General features: G+C 34.4%; 2 protein-coding genes across 3 annotated transcripts; one reads left to right on the forward strand and one right to left on the reverse strand.

The window, feature by feature from the left end:
- Positions 1–1,020: 1,020 nt before the first annotated feature.
- Positions 1,021–6,176, reverse strand: LOC145610248 (pentatricopeptide repeat-containing protein At4g16470-like). The gene is made up of 6 exons (XM_081665553.1): positions 5,677–6,176; positions 3,591–4,558; positions 3,419–3,476; positions 2,327–2,471; positions 1,971–2,092; positions 1,021–1,609 (listed from the first exon to the last, which is right to left on the reverse strand). The coding sequence occupies exons 1-6, from the start codon at positions 6,003–6,005 to the stop codon at positions 1,366–1,368; spliced, it is 1,866 nt and encodes a 621-aa protein (XP_081521679.1). The 5' UTR covers positions 6,006–6,176; the 3' UTR covers positions 1,021–1,365.
- A 9,500-nt stretch (positions 6,177–15,676) lies between these two features.
- Positions 15,677–20,722, forward strand: LOC145610384 (heterogeneous nuclear ribonucleoprotein 1-like). Of its 2 annotated transcripts, none has more exons than XM_081665730.1 (4): positions 15,677–16,077; positions 16,516–16,739; positions 17,303–18,492; positions 20,239–20,722. In XM_081665730.1, exons 2-3 carry the CDS (start codon positions 16,524–16,526, stop codon positions 18,461–18,463), a joined length of 1,377 nt encoding a protein of 458 aa, XP_081521856.1. In that variant the 5' UTR covers positions 15,677–16,077; positions 16,516–16,523; the 3' UTR covers positions 18,464–18,492; positions 20,239–20,722. The 2 variants fall into 2 exon arrangements, with proteins under 2 accessions (XP_081521856.1, XP_081521855.1); XM_081665729.1 differs by having other exon boundaries at positions 15,678–16,077; positions 20,233–20,722.
- Positions 20,723–21,151: the final 429 nt, after the last annotated feature.

The raw sequence follows: 21,151 nt of genomic DNA on the forward strand, positions 1-21,151 counted from the left end.
CATAATCGGGATGGGTCAAAATCGAGTCAGGTTATGTTCAGGTTGTTCCATTTATAAATCAAGCTCAAATCGATAATTTTATATTTTATTTATATTATTATAAGAACTATCAATTCAGTTTATGAGCTTGGTTACAATTGAAGATGAACAATTGAGGGACCTTTAATGGAGGACATGGTCACCCCTAACCCGTGGGGTTGACCATGCCCTTAATTTCACCCTTCATTCATAGGGTTTTCATTTAAGACTAGGAAAGGTGGGTGGAGGTCTGGGAAGCTTCATTGGTGTTGGTGTCGGGGAAGCTTCTATGGTGTTCGAGGTCGGGGAAGCTTTAATGGAGGAAGAGCAAGAAGCTTTATAGTGCAGGGAGTTCACTGGAGGTGTAGTCGGTGGAGTAACGGCGAAAAAATCGTTAAGTTGGCGTTATCTTTGCTCATGATGTGGCATCAAGTACTTTCCCTATTATTACAATAATGCCATAAAGATTTATGATTCGTCAATCATAAAAATTAATTGGGGCTGGCTAGCATGCATGCCAATGAATACTATTGCTCTTATACATGTAAATGACTTTAATACACATGGATACACTTGGTCGCTTTACTCAAAGTCTCAAACAAACTTATTGAGTTTCAAGGTTATAGTTTTGTTAAAAAAAAATCTCAACTTTTGTGTTTCTTTCAAGGATATAGACAGAATTTAATTTTGGGACGAGATTTGATAAAGTCTTGGATACAAGTAGTCATACAACCCTAAAACTTTAACCAATAAAGCATTATTCTTTTAGCATAAAATAAAATTAGATTTTCAGGATACTGGATACATCATTTATTAGAGGTATGGTCAATACTATATCTATGATTTATTATGAGGCATTTCATTCTCAGCCACTAACTGTATCCCATCCCAAATGGATGTAACTGTATTAAAATCAATTCACATCTATTAGAGCAATTATATTCAACCACTAATTTACAAGTAATGTGACAAAGAAGTTATTACTGAATTAGATAGGATGGATACAAAACAGAATTATCAGCATTATTTAAAGATCACTTAACAAGAGACCATCAGAAGAACCAGGTTAACCCCTTAAAGTGCAATTCTTACAAGCACTAAACTAATTATACTAACAATTCACTACTTTGTGAACATGTACTTAGATGTTAAATGGTACAACTAAAATTCTCAAGATATCAAAACAGATTTAAAAGCCAGTTTGAGAAACTCTAGCAATTTTTTACAAAAATCATGGTAAGGGTAGAATTTTGCATTCCTTGATCTAAATTTAATATATTGTCCTAAAAACTCCTCCATAGTTCAGAAATAAAAATAATATGGTCCTAAAAACCCCTAACAACCTCGCTATCCACACTGAACCTTTTGTTGCAGGAACGATCTTGCGGCTTCAATGACAACCTGCCCACTAACAAAGTGCTGCCTGCACACAGGCATGTAGACTTCAGCTCCACCAATCAGCTCAGTCTGTTTTTCATCAGTTTTCCTCAATGTGAAAGAGGCAGGTTTGCCACACAGCTCACATCTAGCAGTGAGCTTTGTCACTGAGTCTGCCAGTGGTATTATACTGAGCACAGAACCAAAGCTCCTCCTGCAACAGAACTGACATTAGCTACAAGTAAAATTTTCAAGTTCAAATCATAGTGAATGTGACCTTTTTCAGACACACTAAAATACTCGTAGTGTCTGTAAAATTTTTCCAGATAAAAACAGTAGATCAAGCAGTAAATAATTATTCTTGATGCACCTAAGATTTAGATATGAAGCATATCCATATAAATATGCCTTGATTCATGTATAGCATATCGAATTAGGGGCACATGACATTGCACAGGCAACCCGGGTGTAGACTGTAGAGTAATGAATCAAGGAAACCTCACAGTCACTCCTAATTTATACACTAGGATCCAGAGTTCCAGATGCTATAGCCAACGATATAATTAGATTAGTACCTCAAGTAGTCACCATCTAGCCCGGCAACTATAATGGTCTTGCCATCATGATCAGCAGCTGTCTGACAGAAGTCATATAGATCCTCGAAAAATTGAGCTTCATCAATACCGATCACATCTAGCTGCAGATACACCCGTCAGGAGTTGTCAGCATGGAAATTAAATTATATGCAAAAATAGGTTAGCACATGCTGCACAAATTTACAAACCCACTAAATCACTGCCTCACTGGCAACCTAAAGCTTCTACAATGAGCATGTAAATATATAGTCAGAATTTTTTTGCAGAGAAACTAATTTTTAGGTTGCGATTTCCCAGTGATAAACCCAAATGCACAAAAGAGATTATTTACTAACCTCATCATAAGCAGTTGAGCCAAATTTCTGTCTGAATGATGACAAGTCATGCAAAGCCAAGCATGGAAATTTTTCTCCATCATGAGTGACAATTGAATTGAGTTCATATCTCGTGTCTTTGTTTGATTTAATTAAAGCCACATTCCTGTTTCATAGATAACACAACAGAAAAAGAGCACTTTAGTGTTCTATTCATCCTGAGTGGAAAAACTTAAAAAATCCAAGGCAAGAAATTTCATAACAGCAAAATATAATATCAAACTCAATGAAAACTACGGGCAGAAAATTAAACGAGCTTAGTTGCATTTGACCAGTAAGGCCATGTGGCCCATGCCATTCTAAGATTAGGTGCTCAGATTTCAGTAGGAAAAAGGTATTTAATTCAATCAAAACTTTATATTCAGAGAATTATCAACTTCTTAGATGCTTAGATTAGTATTTGTCATTCACATATTAATTCTTTTTCTCCCTGCAATATTACATTCATTAAGCCCAATTGGTCCAAAATTTCACTTCTTATACAGCTCTAGTGCTCTACAAAATATGCTTCGACTACCCTTCGGGGTAGACTAGACTGGTAGAGGAGGTTCCAAAGGCTCAACAAATTTATATCTCATTCTTAAAACATATTTTATCTAGGGTAAGTAGTTGAAGTTCCATCCCTATACTCCTTGCCAAATATTTTAAGGATACAGAAAAGTTGTCAGTCATTGCATTCAAGTGATTTGCTTTGAAAACATGAATCATACTCAGAGGTCATTAGTTTGGTTCTGGTAAGATGGCTGAAATGAAAAATAGACAAAAAATACAAAACAAGTCAGAAAAGATAATAAGCTTACCTGTTTTAGATTGCTCACATACAAGCAGCAAAGCAACCCTTTAATAATGTCACCAAATATGAGACTTGAAAATCTTTGACAGTTGTATGACTAAAATTACTCAAAACTTAAGTCAGGAATGTAATCACTGTCCATTAGTGCACAAGTCAAAAGTTTCAGCATTTCGTAAATATCTTTAGTATCTTTGTGTGTGTTGTCACTCTTATAAAAGAAATGGACTTCATTTTGGAGCTCAATTCTACTATATCCAGGGTCCTTTTTCACCCCAAAGTCCCTCATCAAACCCCAAACCTCAGCAACATTTTCCCACATTGCATGGGAGGCAAAAGTATGGGATAACACAACATATTTTCCAGCATTTTCAGGTTCCAACTCAAAGAATTTCATTGCTGATAATTTTAGCAGCTTAACATTACCATGAAGTCGACACGCTCCAAGCAAAGAACCCCAGACCACAGAGTTTTCCTTACATGGTGAGCTATTAATAAAATTATAAGCCTCTTCTAACCTCCCAGCACGTCCTAAAAGATCAACTATAGCAGCATAATGTTTTCTATGAGGTTGGATTCCATAGTCATTCTTCATTAGTAAGAAATACTTCCAACCTTCATCAACAAGACCTCTATGGCTACAAGCAGAAAGAACAGCAAGGAAGGTGACATAATTAGGTCTTATACCTTCTTTTATCATTTGGTCAAAAAGATCCAAAACCTCACCTGTCTTTCCATTGTGTCCATATCCAGATATGAGGGCGGTCCAAGTGATTACGTTCCTATCGGAAGACTTAATGAACACCTGATGTCCATCAGTTAAACAGCTGCATTTGAAATACATATCAATGAGAGCACTATTAACGACAACATTCTTCCCAATTCCACATTTTACCATGACACCATGGGCTTGCCTTCCCTGCTCTAGCATCGCCAATGAGGCACATGCTCTAAACACAGATGAAAAGGTAAATTGATCTGGAGTCACTCCAAAATGTCTCATCTTGTGATAAAGACTCAATCCCACATCTTCCATGCTTTTCTGTACATACCCTGCAATCATTGCATTCCATGAGATTAAGCTCTTCTCTAGCAATTCATCAAAAAGAATGCAGGCAGTCCCCAACTTCCCTGCCTTAGAGTACAAAATCAACAATTTGGTCTTCAGGTATTCATTGAGAGTAAACCCAACAATCACCATATGGGCATGAATTATTTTGCCCCACTCAAATGTCCCTCCATGTATACATTCTTGCAGCAAGAGAGCATAAGTGTGCCAGTCCACAACTACTTCAGAACGGCACAGTAGCCCAATCGCTTCCATCAATCTTCCAGAATAACATAGGTCTTTCAATGTTTTATCCAACATTTGGGAAGATCTCTTGACTTGTGCAGCCTGAAAACTGGGAGACACTAACCGTGACAACGATATCCAGCAGCCAAAAAAGCAATCTCGGTGTGTCCTAAACAACTAAGGATGACAACATGCTAAAACAACGCTGCCGCATTCTGAGTAGGCTGTTCCTGGATGAACATGTCACTATTTTTCTTCCAAGCCATCCCAAAAGAATGATTATTTTTTTTTCTTTCTAAAAGTGGTACATAGTACAATCCAATTCCAATGCTCACTTATAACAAGCTAAATTTGTTTCTAAAACTTCCTACAATTCCTGGAATTTCAGCTAAAAAGCTAATAAACTAAGATTTTAATGGAATGGAGTTCAATTCATTATTTTGTATACTCTCATCATCTATAAAACATAGCAACAACATTATTTTTTCTCTAAGAATTGCTACATAAATTGCTTTTGAATGTCCAGAAAAAAATCTCCACCATCCTAAAACGGTATCACTCCGTTACACTTTAATAGGACACAATTCTATTTCAGGGTGTTCCAAAACATTAAGCACATCTAGAGTACTAGTTAGATCATACAATTCCATACTAATATTACTATGTGTACTGCAATACTTACTATCATACGCCGTATTAACATACTTGTTCCTGAAATTTGTGTAGTTTATCAAGGGTAACTATGATACCCCAACCCAAATTCCTCGAAAACGACCTCTAACAAATGTTGTGGCTTATTAAGTAGTATTGTTTTATGAATAGATTCCGCAAGTGTGAAAAAGATACAACTAATACAAAAGAGTATTTAGATAAAGTCCTTAATTATGTGGAGTCGAGATAATGTAACAGTTACGCAAAGCGGCAAGGGTAGCCATATTCATAACAATAAAACAATATTCGACCACAAAAACTATACTCCACAATTTCACATAACATAGCAAAATAGCATACATTTAATAATACTAGTACTTCTTCACAAAAGTACAAACAACAAAAATTTTATCAGACAAATTGCAACCCTAAAACGTAAGATGAAGTACTTCGTAAGTCTTAAATAATAAAGACAGAAATTTTAGCACCAAAATCAATCCCTAAATCCCTAATTAATATTTCAAGCATAAAATATAAAATTTAAAAAATATATCTAAAAAATAATCAGGAAATTACCTGCCATTGGTGCACTCTGATTGGATGCGGCGAAGAAGGGAGGTGGTTTTTCCGGCGAACATGGGGCCCACAATAACATGAATTTCACCGCAAGACGACGGCGGCGGCGAAGGATGTTGGTGTATTTGACGAGAAGAGGAAGCGTAACAACGAAGAGAACGGGACATTGGGGAAAAGGGTGGAAGAGGAGAGAGAAAATTAGGGGTTTTATGGAGGAAAAAAGGGCGCCGAAAATAGAATTGGAAGGAAGGTGATTTGGGGGTGGAAGGTAGGAGAGAGAAAGTTTTGGGGGAAAGTAGGGATTTCATTTTAGGAAAAGAGTTTAACATCCCCAGAAATTTCTGGGGAAGAGGAGAGAGAAACTGAGCTTTAAGCTTAGAGCTTAGACATGGTTATGGAGTTTGAAGATGAGAGATTTTAGAGAGAGAGTGAGTTGCGAAATTTAGATAGGAAACAGGGTTTAAGAAGTCCTTTTTTTTTTCCCTTGTTTCTTCTTTTCTTTCCCTCCAAACAAGACCTAAAGCCCTTAAAAAAAATAAAAAAAAAAAGAGAGAGAGAAACAAAATTGGTTGGATAAATTAATCAATTGACATTTTATGTTAGCATTAAATAAATAGTTCAAGTTTCGTATGTCTCCGGGTTTTAATAAGTGTTATACTTTTAAAATATGGTTGTGTTTTAATACTCCCTCCGTGTTTTTTTTAAGTGATACATATTGACCGGCACATAGTTTTAGGCAATTTAATTGACTTAAATAAAATAAGAGGTAACTGGGGTAGTGGAGTATTAAAAAATTGTTAAAGAAAGATAGTGGGGTTAATAGTTTATTGAAAAGTAATATATGTGAGAGTAAAGATATAATAAAAAAGTAGTAGTGGGTTTGGGTGGGGAGTGGGGACCATGAGAGGAGAGAGACATAATATTTTTAATGTATTGTTTTGCCAAAAAAGGAAATGTATCACTTAAAAAAAACACGGCCGGAAATGGAATATGTATCACTTAAGAAAACACAGAGGGAGTATGTGTTACACTTTTTTTTAGCAAAAAACTACATTAAAATATTAAATCTCTCTCCTTTCATGATCCCCACCCAAACCCACCACTACTTTTTTTATTACTAGGGATTCTTACGCGCGCGATGCGCGCATATGGCTAGCCTTTTAAGGAGAATTATTATTGGGGATCTTTATGTCTTATGCATATTTGCATGGTATTTTATTATATCTATTTGCATAGTAATTTTTAAGTACTTATTGATGAGACGAATTAAATAAATTAAACAAGTCATCATATAATTATATATTTTTTAAAAAAATGGAGAGTCTAAAAAATGCTTTGAATATTGAAATAAGCACAAATAATAATCAATTTTGGTGATTCAATTAATGTCCATGCACTATTCATAAGAGTATTCTCCCACTTTTTATAAGGTAGGGATATCTTTCCTCTCACATTCATTACTTTTCAATAAACATCTTTATTCCACTATCATTCTTTTAAATTTTTTTAATACTCCAACTACCCCACTTACCTCTTATTTTATTTAAGTCAATTAAATTGCTTAAAATTATGTGGCGGTCAAACTGTAACACTTAAAAAACACTGAGGGAGTTTCAAAGATATCAGAATGAACATGTGTTAATGTACGGAATTATCCTTTGCAAAAAGCAATAATCTTTAATAGTAATTGGAGTATTAGGGCATGTTGTCATGCAATTATTTTCAATTCAGTTCAGCTCCTAATTTCCTTCTCTCGTAAAATGTTCTAATAAGTTCAGTTCAGTTTAGTTCAGTTCATTTCAGTTAATGAGAACAAGCCCTTAATGGGATAAATAGTTATTTTTGAGAATTTATTTTAAACAAAATTGAAAATTTTCAAGAATTGGCTTTCTAGCCTTCTACTTACAACTATTCCTTCTATTCATGTACTCCTATTAGATATTGGTGAGACTCAAATTTGAGTATTGAAATACAAAATGAGTTGTATTTCACCTTCAATGGTAGTACCCAACCCACTTCTCAATCTAGCAATTCATGTGAAGTCTAATTTTCCAATGGTGAGACTCTCAAAAGTGTACTAATGTCACTTTCAATTTAGGTATGGAATTGTAAAATGGAAAAAGTATGTGATAAAGTTAATGGATGGAGAGGTTAATGTAGGTATGAAATTGTAAAATGGAAAAGGTATGTGATAAAATTAGTGAAAAGTGATGTGAGCTATTGAGACGAGGAGAGAGAAATTATAGGGAGCCCCATAAATGTTGATGCTCTTAGAATCATGGTTTGATTTAGGTTTCAAACAAATATAAATTTGTGCTTTGGTTTGGTTTTCTAAACACTGGAATCAAATCCAACCAAAAATGTATTGATTGTGGGTAGAACTCCTAAAAGTGATACAAAGTATATTTTAATTATATTGGATTACAAATATACGTAATACGAGCATGTTATTTTTACATTTTAAAAAAATAATAACAAAACAAAGCAAAAAAAAAAAAATATTTATCAGCCTGTGTGAAGGAAATGTTATGTTCGCTTCCAATATCAGATTTTGTTCAAAGTTCCTAGCTCAAATTCAAAGCTATAAGTTATTCTTGACTCAAAAAGATAACAATCCTAGTACATTAAGAAATTTGGAAAATATTGCACCAAAACAATTTTTATGCTGTGCAATTTGGCATAGTTGCCAAAATATCAAATTGATTGTTTGTCCTTAAATGCATCAAACTGAAGCAAGAAGCAACCACCCCTATCTATATCTATAAATTAAAAGGCATTCCTCATCACTCAAACAACCAACATTATTGAATTTAATAACATAAGGATAAGAAGGATCGAACCCTCGACCTCGTATAACAACAATAACCATTTCACCATCTTAACCAATTATCAAGTATGTAATTAATATGTAAAAAAAATAATATAAGTGCAAACAACTAGGTTTAATTAAGAAAAAAATACTAAAAAAATATTCAATTTTAATTTGACCATGAACTACAATTTTAAAAAGACTTTAAAAAATTATCGACTGTACGTCTACGACAGTAGCAACCCGGGGCAACCGCCCGGGCTACTCCCTAGTTGACAATATTATATTGATCTTTGAACTAGTTGAGTAGTTGCTAGTCAATATATGAATATTTAGACTTAAAACTTGCAACCTATCAATTAGAGTACAGTGCAAATGAGTTACCAATTGATCTACACTTTTGTTATTTAATTTGCTCTAGCTATTACACTAACTAATAAGTATATACATGCATGGTAACTTTATTTTAATGACAAACCAAACCAATCGAGATAATTTAATGAGTAATAAACACACTCATTACATTAAAAACTTATTCATTAGTTATACATACATATGGCGCGCGTAGCATTAATCATGCATCATCGTATTAATATATAACAATTGTGCTAATAGGCTAACGAGATATACATTCATGATCTATACGAGTAATAAACTATAGGCGGCTCTAGTTTAACTTAAGTACTCAACACCATTTTTATAAAATTAGAAATTACGTAAAGTTCAATTATGAGCCTTTACTTTTTCTAATCAAAGTTAGTATATACTTTGGGTGAACTACTCATGAAATATTACTTAACAAATTGATGTACTATAAAAATAAAACCTTGTGTTTTCTGTATGAGGCGAATTTGATCCCTAAAGTTTAGCCCCATATTTTAAAAAGATGCCTAAATTGCCTTTTCCACATTATTCTTATCTCTGTAAAGGAACAAATCTTAGTCAGATATGATAAGTACGTACAAATTCATTACCTAATATATATATGGCCTAATGTTCTGTTTAACAGCTCTAGTAAGTTGTAACCTCTTGTACTCTAACCATAATACAGATGAAACCCAAATGTTGAAGACTCTTGATGGGTAACCATCGGCCAAATTATCATATTGGTATACGGAAAAATGTTAAATAAGGATTCTTGATAATCTCTTACAAGTTACAACAAATTAGAGGTGATCAAGGTTAGCTCCGCCCGGCCCGATTTTGGACGGGTTTTTCCGGCCCAAATTTTTTTTTTGGGTTTGAAAATACACTTTTACGCATATTTAGTTGATTTTTTAGGCCCGGGCAGAAATTGGCACGAAAAGCCCGCACGGCCCGAATATTTTGGGTGGGTTTGGGCACAAAAAATTCGGCCCGACGCGAGAAATGGACATATTTTTTTAACTTCGGTCAGGCCCGAACCCGGCCCGCCCCCGCTCAATGATCACCTCTCCAACAAATGTTTCACATATACGTAGTATAAAAGTTGCAAAACCTATGAATTTAATAGCATCAAATTATGTTTGATTAAGTCATCTCAATTTATTAAGGCAAATGATTTATCGTGCAAAATGCAAGTACGTAGAACATAGAAAAAAACAAAAACAAAAAAAACTACAGGAAGTAGTGCGTGCTATGTGTACCATGTAGGGCCTGTTTTTTTCAGATTATTTTCAGTTCGGTTCAGTTCAGTTCGGTCAATCAGAACAGGCTCGTAGTCTTTTTATTATAACTTATAACATGTTTCCTTCTAGATTAAAAAAAAGGGGAGCTATAGAACAAAATAGCAATATGAGTCACATGTTCAAAACAATAAGACACAGGCAGATAAAACTGTAATTAATTTATTAGTAGTATTTGACATGAGAGGGTAAAGCTAAATAGGTACATTGCATCTAATTAAATCCTTATATTAAATTAAGTATAAAGTACTTCGTATTAGATTAAGCCAGTAGTACTGTATACATATAATAGGCTTTGAGGAAAAGGTCAATTCAACAAATATATTACATAAAATGGAACCGCCTTTATAATATTTTAAATTAGTTTATATTTATAAAAAAAGAAAAGAAGTCTCCAATAATTAAAGAATCAGAATAGATATTAGGTTAGAAAAATATAATATATGTTGTGGTGATTAGCAAGTAAAGGCAGCATAATTTGATTACACATACATACATGTGGTACAGTGGGCTAATTGGAAACATTTTAATTTACATCTTTTATTGGATTTTAATTAGCTGTTTAAATTCTCTTTCAGGAAGTGGAGGCACAAAGTTATCCCTTCTGTGCTATTCACACATCTTGCTACCACTTTCTCCTTTTTCTTCCTTGTTAATATTTTATTATCATATAATATTGATTATAAAGTTAATTTAAATAAAGTTCATTTTTTACCTCAATAATTAGCTATCCTTAAATATATGAACCTTCTTAGGAATCTAATGATTTAATTTGTATATAACTTGCATATATCCCAAGCTTCTTGGATGTACTACGATGATGACTCCATGAATGTTCAATGTACGCCTGTACGGGTGTGTTTTTTTAGTTGAAATGAACTTATTTGACCCAATTGGATATAATTAACCTGCCTTGATTTCATTCTATGTTTACGGGCTTACGGCTTATTAGACCTAATCAATCCATTTAAGTCATAAGTGTCATACTTCGTATTCTACACATACACACATCCATTTAATATATAAAAGATGCTAAATATTGACTTGGATACATAGCAATTTATAGATGACATTTTAATCATTTACCGTTGAATAGATAGAACATTGATAACGTAAAAAATAACATAATTATTAAAATTAAACTTGATTTGACTTTGCATGTTCTATCTCATCCAAATAGAGTTAATTAAACTAATCCAAAATCATATGAGATGAACATGGTCTACCGAATTAACATTGAAATAAAGACCCAAAAATGGTGTATTGACGTATAAAGCTATCCATAATAGATATTACATTAAAACAATGATAGATTAAATAAAGAGATTAGTATAGTGACAACGCAAATCATTTATATGCCTTGCTCCCACATGAAGGAAACAAAGCATGTTATGTTATGTTGTCTTCATTAATTAAATATAGGAATAGGAGTATGTAAGTGTAACACTAATTTTTTGCCAGGTGATTATTAGGTTGTCAATTTTGGTACAAATACCAACCTTATGCAGCAGGCCGCCGATTACTATATTAACTACTTTTATGCCTCACTATATTTTGCCTAAACAAGATGTATTTTAATTACGACTCGTATGGAGTTGGACTTGTTGCTTTCTTAAATGAAAGATAACTATCACGTTGTCTTATATCCTCTCGTAAGAAAGATATTCACACTATTATTATTACTAATGTAAAAAAAGTCACAAGAATAATGATGTAAATAGTATTTGATCACCCCTTCAACGGAAAACAAAAATATGCAGAATTTGATCACGAGTTTAAGGTATCAACCCTAGGGACTTTAATTAACGAAATAATTTGGCATCTTCAATTCAATGGATAGCTGACTTAAGTTATGGGAATCCTGTGATTTGGTGGCCTGGGAATAAAAGCTACGACAAAAACTTGTTAAAAGTAAGAAGGGAACCTTGTTTTTAGCTACTACGTACCTCTACTAGTAGACGATGGAATAATGAACAAATTATTTTCGAATAGTTTTTTCAAGGTCAAGTAGTGGGCCTAATTTTGATTTGATTATTTCCTAAATAAAAAGAGTTCGAGTGTATGTGTCCGACTTATCTAGGTATGGATTAATCCATGGAGTACTAAAATCGAAGGTGATGCCTTAACTACTAGACTATGATCTAATGCTCATTAATTCAAATGTTCACATCTTGATAGTAGTATGTCACTTATTTACATTAAGGGTATATTAGTCCCCTTTTAACACCCCAAACAATATAATACACATTTTATTCTTATAATTCTAGTCAAATATATTTACATATATATGTCATATGTGCCGCGTTTTATCAATTTTATAAAAGTAGTCTATTTACAATTAAGACATGTATAATCACATGAGTAATAAGGTATTGATTCACCATATATCATGTTTATACCCAATCAACATTAAGGTATATTTTCATCTTAAATAATGTGTATTTTACCATTAGTAAAGTAATGTTTGGATAGGGCAATGGCGCGATGCATTGGTTGTTATATGGATAACAATTGCAACCCTATGAATAGAATTGATTAACAAATCATTCTCTATGTATTTTTCCTTATTGTATTATCATTTAATAAATACTATATATAGTCATTTTGTTTCTTTTATTCTCATTTTATATGTATACTAGAGATCTTGTTTCAAAATGATAACATGAAATGTTTAGAGTTGAAATCGTGCGTACTTAAAGACCAAGTTTATATTTTTATTTTAATTTGATGTCGATGTCGTTAACTAAGGGCCTGTTCTCATTGACTGAACTCAGCTGAACTGAACTGAACTAAACTGAATTGAACTGAACTGAACTAAACTAAATTGAACTCAGCTGAACTGAACTGAACTGAAATGAATATTTTATAAGAGAAAGAAATTAGGAACTGAACTGAACTGAATGAGCTGAACTGAACTGAACTCAGCTGAACTGAACTGAACTGAATTTCAACGTAAGAGAACAAGCCCTAAGAATCATTGAACAAATGAAGTTGTCATTTAGATGATTTCGTACGAGAAGTCAAGACCATTTCTATCAATCAAAAGATAGATTTAGGTTTGCCATTGACAAGACCGAGATTCATTGATTGGATCGTTTTTAAAATTACTTCATCCTCTAATGTGTAATTGAGCTCAACCCTAAGGATTGACTTATAAATTAATACTTCCTCCGTTCCCTAATATAAAGATAGGGGCTCATGTGATGAGGAGAGAGATAAAGAAAAAGCATGTCTACCTATGGTAATGTTGCAATATTTGTAAAACTTCTTTAAATGGTAATTGTTGCATTATCAGGAGAACGAAGGAAATATGAAGTACTCCGCATAAGTTTAGGCTCATCATAAAATTTTTGCATAAATAACAATAAGTTAAACAATAGCTAGTTTTAATTTGTTCATTTACGAATACTATTAACAAGACAAATAGATGAGGTAACGTACAACAATGCTCAACAAATGGAGTACGAGCACTTGAACTCATGGATAAATTCTCTAACACGTTAAAGGGTATGCACGAGACACGAGTAAGTGTGGATTGCTTACAATTGTGTTATATTTGTAGCATCTCGAGAGAGCTTGGTTATGTATCTTAGTTACCTGTAGTGTATTTTATTTAAAGTTTTCTAATAATAGAGAAATACAAAATATGAAGTTTATATAATGAAATTTCTTTTTATTTGCTCATGAATTATGAAAAGATTCCTTCCTTATCATTTATGCATACAATTAGGGCTAATATGAACCCTATAAGGCCCATCTTTTATCTTTTAATGTATATCCTATTTTACTAGGTTTTTTCTCATTAGTTAGCAAGCAACTTGTTTCTTAACATGTGTATGATGACAATTGTTAGTCGTGTCAATTAAATAAATCTCGTTTATCTCATAAAATATTTTTTTACGAAATGAATCCTTTGAAAATATTATATACTATATTTGGAGTTGTTACGAATAATCAAGATTGTATATATTTGAACCTCCACATCTATCAAATCATTTATGCAGAGTTTGATTTTATTTAGGTGGGAGAGGGGGGATTTTTGACAATCACAAATCATAAAATCTCATAAAATTATGTTAATAAGAGAGGCTTATTCACTATATAATAAAATATCGTATTATAAGAAAATTAAATTACATTCTCCGTATTTCAAAGTTTAGGTCATATCACTATTTTACCTCCACACTTCAGGACTTCACTCATTATTGATAACCTTGATTGTCAAGGACTCAAGGTAAGGTGAGAGTTTTTTTTTTTTTTTTTTTTTTGGTATTTATATTTGTTTTATATTTTAGGAAAATTTGATTTTAATAATCCAACCTTTGCATATTCTTATTTTATTAATCCCACCTTTTGATTATTCCACAATAATCCAAGCTTTGGGGGGTGTCTTAGATTATTAGGCCAAGCAGGTCACTTAACCTAAAGACGCAGGTCACTTTCCACGTGTCAGATTGTCATTTGTCCAATAACTATTTTTTTTTTAAAAAAATAAACTTTTAAAAAAGAAAAATTCCCCCTTTTCCACCTCCTTCTTCCCTTCAAACCACCATGACAGCACTACCACCACCGCTTCCCCTCCAAAAATCAACCACCACCACTCCCTCCCCTCCATAATCCGAACACCAGTCACCACCACTCCTTCCCCTGCAAAATCCGACCACCACTACGAACGACACCACCCGTCCCCTGCAAAATCCGACCACCGACAGTCGGTCCTTCCAATTGCCGAGCACCCCACTTCCTTCCTCCTCCATAATTTCCGGCAGCCTATCCTTCCTTCTTACTTCCTTTCTCTTTCCTTCCTTTCTCTTTCCTTTCACTCTCCATTAATTTCGATCCCCTCGACCCAGCCACCCACGACTGACCACACACCGCCAACCTCCGTTTATCGTCCTCAATTTCTCTCTTCATTCCCAATTCCCGGCTGTCGCCTATGTACCCACTCTCGACACCGCAATATCAACTCGCCCCCCCTCAAATAAAAGATGCCCTTTTTCGATTTCTAGGTTTTCGGTGTTTTAGGGAATTGGGTGAACTTCGAAGGTAGTCGGAAATTGGACAAGGGAGAAGGAGGGGCAGCAGCTGCGCTTGGGGTGAGGGGAGGGGGAGGGTCGGCGAGGGAGTAGGGTGGTCGGAAATTGGAATAGAGAGTGGGAGGGGCAGCAGAGGGTGGTCGGGGAAGGTAGGTGGCTGGGTTTTAATTTTTTTTTTAATTATTTTTTTTTGTCAAAAAAATATAAAATGAAAAAAAAAAATGACCTGAGAAACAGGTAGCAAGTCACTTTGGCCTGATAATCTAAAACACCCCCCAAAGCTTGGATTATTGTGGAATAATCAAAAGGTGGGATTAATAAAACTAGACTACGCAAAGGTTGGATTATTAGAATCAAATTTTCCTATATTTTAATATTGTATTTACAAACAAAATTTTAAAATTTTGAAAAAAAAAAAAATAGATAAAATAAAAAAAGAAGGTAAAGAAGAGGGCAAGAGGCATACACTCAACTTTTGAAATCCAACTTAAAAACTGGCAAGTCACCATCTTTCTTCGTCTCCTCTTCTCCACGAGAGGATAGCCAAAGCTTACCCCTCTCTCTCTCTCTCCTCCCCATTTCTGCCCATTTATTATTTTTATCTCCTTTTTTTTTTAAGCTCTCTTTACATATAATACTCTCTTTCTTCTCTTTCTCAATCCTCTGTTTTTTCTTCCATTAGATTTTTTTCTCCTCTTTCAGAATTTGTAAGAACACCGATAAATTCAAACCAAAGGAAAAAAAAAAAAAAAAAAAAAAGAGGGGGTTGAGGAGAGAAGAAGAAGAAGAAGGGGGGAGGACCTAATCTCTCTCTTGTTCTTGTTTTAAACCTCCTCTTAGATCCATTAATTTATATTTATTGGGTTTTACCCCGTACAAATTTAACAATCTGGTACTGATTTCTGCAAAATTTTCATTTCTAATTTAAAGTTTTTAACTTTGATTACGTGGGTTTTGATTGAATTTTTCTGGGTTTTTATTGAAATCCCAGATTATGGATTTGATTGATCATTGATCTAACACTTACCCATGAAGGATCTGTTGATTTTATATTGATTTAAGCAATACCCATTTGATTTTAACCATAATTCTGAACTTTTTAATAATAATATGATTGTTTGATATAATATATTGATATGGATTTAGCGTATTGTTGCTGTTTTTGTTGTGTTGGATCCGTTGTTTTATATGCTATTTACCCTGTGGTGATTATATTATAGTTTTATTATATGGTTGGGACATGTATTTGTGTGGAATTATGTAGAAGCTTTATGAAATTTTAAGTGTATGGATATTTGATTTTGTTTTGGATGTTGAACATTATTGATAGATTGGAAGATGGAGCCAGGGAAGCTTTTCATTGGTGGGATTTCTTGGGATACTAATGAAGATCGTCTGAGGGAGTATTTTCAAACATTTGGTGAGGTGGTTGAGGCTGTGATCATGAAGGATCGAGCAACGGGCCGTGCTCGTGGGTTCGGCTTTGTTATCTATGCTGACCCGGCTGTTGCTGAGCGAGTTGTGAGGCAGAAGCATATGATAGATGGTAGAACTGTAAGATGTTTGCTCATCTCATATTGTACTTCCTTTTATTTTTTTGGTTTATGCTCTTCATATTAATAATTGTTGCCTTTTTGTTATAGGAAGTGCTAATTGTGATTGTTTGCATATATGGTGGAGGTATAATTTGATTGTTTGTATCTAAATGGCACACACATAGTTAATAGCTGCTCAATTGAATGACTTTTAGCTAGACTTGTAAGTTCATTATAGCCATTTTTGTTATCTTTGATCTTTGTATCGACGATAAAGCTAAAAATGAAAGAAATCTATAAAACTAAGGGAGAATGGCAAATGATGATGATATATCTTTTGTAATATACATGTATGAAGTGTTTTAACATGATTGTGACTCCTTATGATGTTTAATGTGGCCAAAGTAATCTATGCTTGATGCTTCTGATTAATAACTTCACATTGTTTTTCAATACTTTACTTGTCAGCATCTTCCTTGTAACATGCCAATCAGTTTGTGAACAGAATTACACATTTAAGGTGTAAACACATTGAGAAGTTTGGATGTTAACTTAACAGTTCCTTATATTGTATGTGATCAGGTTGAGGCAAAGAAGGCTGTTCCTAGAGATGATCAGCATGTTCTGACCAGAAACCACAACAGCCCTACTGCATCGCCAGTGCCTACTCGCACAAAGAAGATATTTGTGGGGGGCTTACCATCTACTGTGACCGAAGGGGACTTCAAAAGGTACTTTGATCAGTTTGGGATCATCACTGATGTTGTGGTAATGTATGATCACAACACCCAAAGGCCAAGAGGCTTTGGATTCATAACCTTTGACTCAGAAGATGCAGTTGAGAGAGCACTGATGAAAACCTTTCATGAACTCAATGGTAAAATGGTTGAGGTCAAACGAGCTGTTCCCAAAGAGCTATCGCCAGGGCCAACTAGGAGTCCTTTAGGTGCTGGTAGTGGTGGGCTTACTAGAGTTAATAGCTTCCTCAATGGCTTTACACAGGGCTACAATCCAAGCCCGATTGGAGGACATGGAGTGAAAATTGATGAACGCCAAAGTCCCATGCCTTTTGCTCGAGGTGGATTCCCTTCATTTAGCCCTTCTAGTTACGGTAGTGCATTGAATTATGAGCCAAGAATGAGTCCAGGCTTTGGGGAAACTGCAAATCTCTTTCCAAAGTTGAACTTCGAGCAAGGTCTAAGTGCACTGCATAATGGCAACATCAATAGACACGACAGCTTTGCCGAGTTTGATGGGGTGAACAGGGGTAGTGCTTCCACCATTGGCTCATCTTCCTGGAGCTTGTGGGGAAATGGAAATGGGAGCATCATTGACACTCCTATCACGGGAAACAATGCTTCTATGAACTTTAGGGATATTGAGGCAGATGCTCTTAAGAATAGTGACTTCATTTGGAATACTTCTGCCATTCCTGTTCAAGGTGGAGGGCGTGCTTCTGTCTCAAATGGTCTTAGCCTTAGCTATGGTCGGGAAGATAACAATCTTGGATCAGCAATGGGATTGTATGGTAGAGACATCAGAACTAGGACACAACCTGTATCATCTTTTCCTTCATTAGATGGTGGATTTGATGCTAAGTTTGATGATTTCCTTGGTGGTGGGAATGAGCAATCCTTGCTTTTACCATCTTTGGGACTAAAGGGATCTGGTTCATTTGAATTTGGACTTGGAAATTCAGTTTCAGATGTTCCACTCAATAATCCTGCTGGTTTGTGCTGGTAGTTATAGCATTTGTCAATAGCAACATAGAGGTAAGAGCTTATTCTCTTTATGACATCTTAACACACACAATTTAACCATTTGGACATGTCTTTCCCCTTCTTTTATTGATTTTGCTTCTCAATTTGGTATTAACATACTTTTCCTTCAATTTATTTATTTATTTATTTTGAGCTCCAAATATTCACCGATTCAGCAATAATTTGTGAATCATTGCAAAAAGAAAGGGAGTGCAATCATTAAAAACCAATTAGCTTAGTCACTAGTGGCAAGTGTACAATATGTGGTTAAATAATAAGCTATGTGTGTAGTCCTTGGCTCCTTGCTGTATTAGTTCATTTATTTTAAAAGATGTCATTACTATTGATAATTTTATCTGAAAAAGCTATTCTCTATCTAAATAACCTGAAACACTCTTTTAATGAAATTTACTAAGTGAAGAAAATACAATTAATTTCAACAACTTACTCTTCTTAGATGCACAATTTAGGGGCTTCGATTTTAGTCAGGACTCAGGGGCTTGTCTTGGGTTTGATGCTATGTGAGGAGGTATGGTAGACTATTATCAAGATTCAAGACTTAACTAAGCAGAGTTCCTGGTTTGTTGAAGTGGATGTTGGTCTAAAACGTAAATCTTCAAAATTTAAGATATGATATTCATTTGTTTTTTTTGATGCCTAGTTTGGTTATTGGTATCTGTTGATCTGAATGTTTGGTTGCTTATCTTTGAAGAGTTTAATGCTGGTGGTCATCTGTCAATATCAGTGCCATAGGCTACCCTTGCCTTAACTACCTGCTGTTTTTGGTTAATGAGTGGACACAAAGGCCTAATTGTCAGATGTATTTTGAACTAAGTTGTCTGGTACAATCTTGTAGACTAAGAAAACTTATAAACAAAGTTAGCTGAATGTGCTGAACTTGTTGCTTTAATGTTTCATTCAATCCATCGTTCAAGAATCCCTTTTGTTTCTACTCTATAATCATCTGTAGATAAATTAAGGGAAAATCGTCTGCGTTGGTTTGGACATGTAAGACGGAGACCCGAGGGTGCACCGGTGCGAAGAGTGGAAGAGTGGGACCATGGAGGGATTAAACGAGGAAGAGGGAGACCAAAGATGACTTGGTTGGAAGGAGTGAGGAAGGATATGAAGTGCATGGATTTACGTGAGGATGAAGTTTTGGATCGTAAGGGATGGAGGAGAAAGATTTATGTTGATGACTACACGGAATAATCAAATTTGGTTCATGTTAGCCGACCCCACTTTTGGGATTAAGGCTTTGATTGATTGATTGATTGATTGATTGAATCATCTGTAGTTTACTTATATGGGTAATTGACATGATGCCAAATGCTGACATGCCTTAGATTTTGTCACTGGTACACTCGCAAAGGAATCTTCTTCATTAACATAATCTAAAGTACCAAAGGAACTTATTGGATTTCCTCGGTTTGAATGGTTAGTTCATCCTAAATCCCATCCCCTTTTCCACACACATCGCTAAGAAATTTACACAAAATGCCACCGTTGTATGGCACTACACTTAAATATCACTGATCTATTGGAGTCTCATTAGAGACGTAAAGTGTGTGAGTCTTGTTGATCCTTTTACTAATGACAGAAAGAAGATAGGATTAGCTTTTTGTTTTTTGGGAAGACAGAAGATAGGATTAGCTGAATTGTATCTAATATCCTAAAATATATAAACTGAGCTGTTGTGCTTAAATTTCACGCCAATTCTCTTTGTACTAACTTATGTTTTTTGTTGTGTAGTTTCAGGGATTGCTGCCTAGGAGAAAATTATTCAATTGGATGTCGAAGTTTCTGTAGGTGAACAAAAATCTGCAAGAACCGTTTTCTGTAATTCAGTAAGTAGAAATTTGGGGGTCGTAGCATTGATCAGAGTTGCTGCTTGGATTTACAATACATTAGTAACAAAGATCGGCACACACTACTTGGTCATTTTATCTAGGTTTTTTTTTCCTGTTTTTTTTTTGTCTTCGTTCATTGGAATTTGTAAATTTGAATCGCGGGGTACACATAGTATCACATCCATCACTTGCAACATGCGGCGGGTACATAAAGAACTAAGAAGTGGGTGTTTCTGATCTTCTCCTCTCATATAGTTTTTCCAGCCAAGTTGTTTATATTCTTATGAGGTATTCAATTGCTGTAGTGAATGTCTAGTTGAGTTTGTAATGTTTAAACTCTTCAGAATGCTTGTGAGCTGCTTATACCGTTCAAAAGAATTTTTGTGACTTCATTTAGATAGTCTAATACTTTTGTTATGCTGTGCTATTAGATGGGTCTGTGTTGGATTAAGCTGAATGTTTTATGGTTCATGTCATAAATTCCGTCGATTTAATCATCTTTTATTGTTTTTCCAAAATAAAAAAATTAAAAGGTCTTTTTATAATATTTCCGTAGTTGTCATATACAAAATTACAACGTATATTCTCAATATCTTCTCCGGCTATCAGTTTATTCAAGTGGTGACGTATTTGAAAAACTAGTTTTTGACTATAGCCAAGCCCCATATTTGTTTACAAATGAATTTGATCTTATGTTTGTTAAAACTTTGTTCTTAAATTTCAAATATTCATGACTATCTCATATCTTAAGCGAGCTTATTGCAAAGAACAAGTCTTGGAAGATTTTTTAAAGATTTGCGGTGAAAAAGTTCGTAGGATCA

The sequence above is a fragment of the Chenopodium album genome, chromosome 24 (assembly GCF_948465745.1).
Source record: "Chenopodium album chromosome 24, dcCheAlbu1.1, whole genome shotgun sequence".
Lineage (NCBI taxonomy): Eukaryota > Viridiplantae > Streptophyta > Magnoliopsida > Caryophyllales > Amaranthaceae > Chenopodium > Chenopodium album.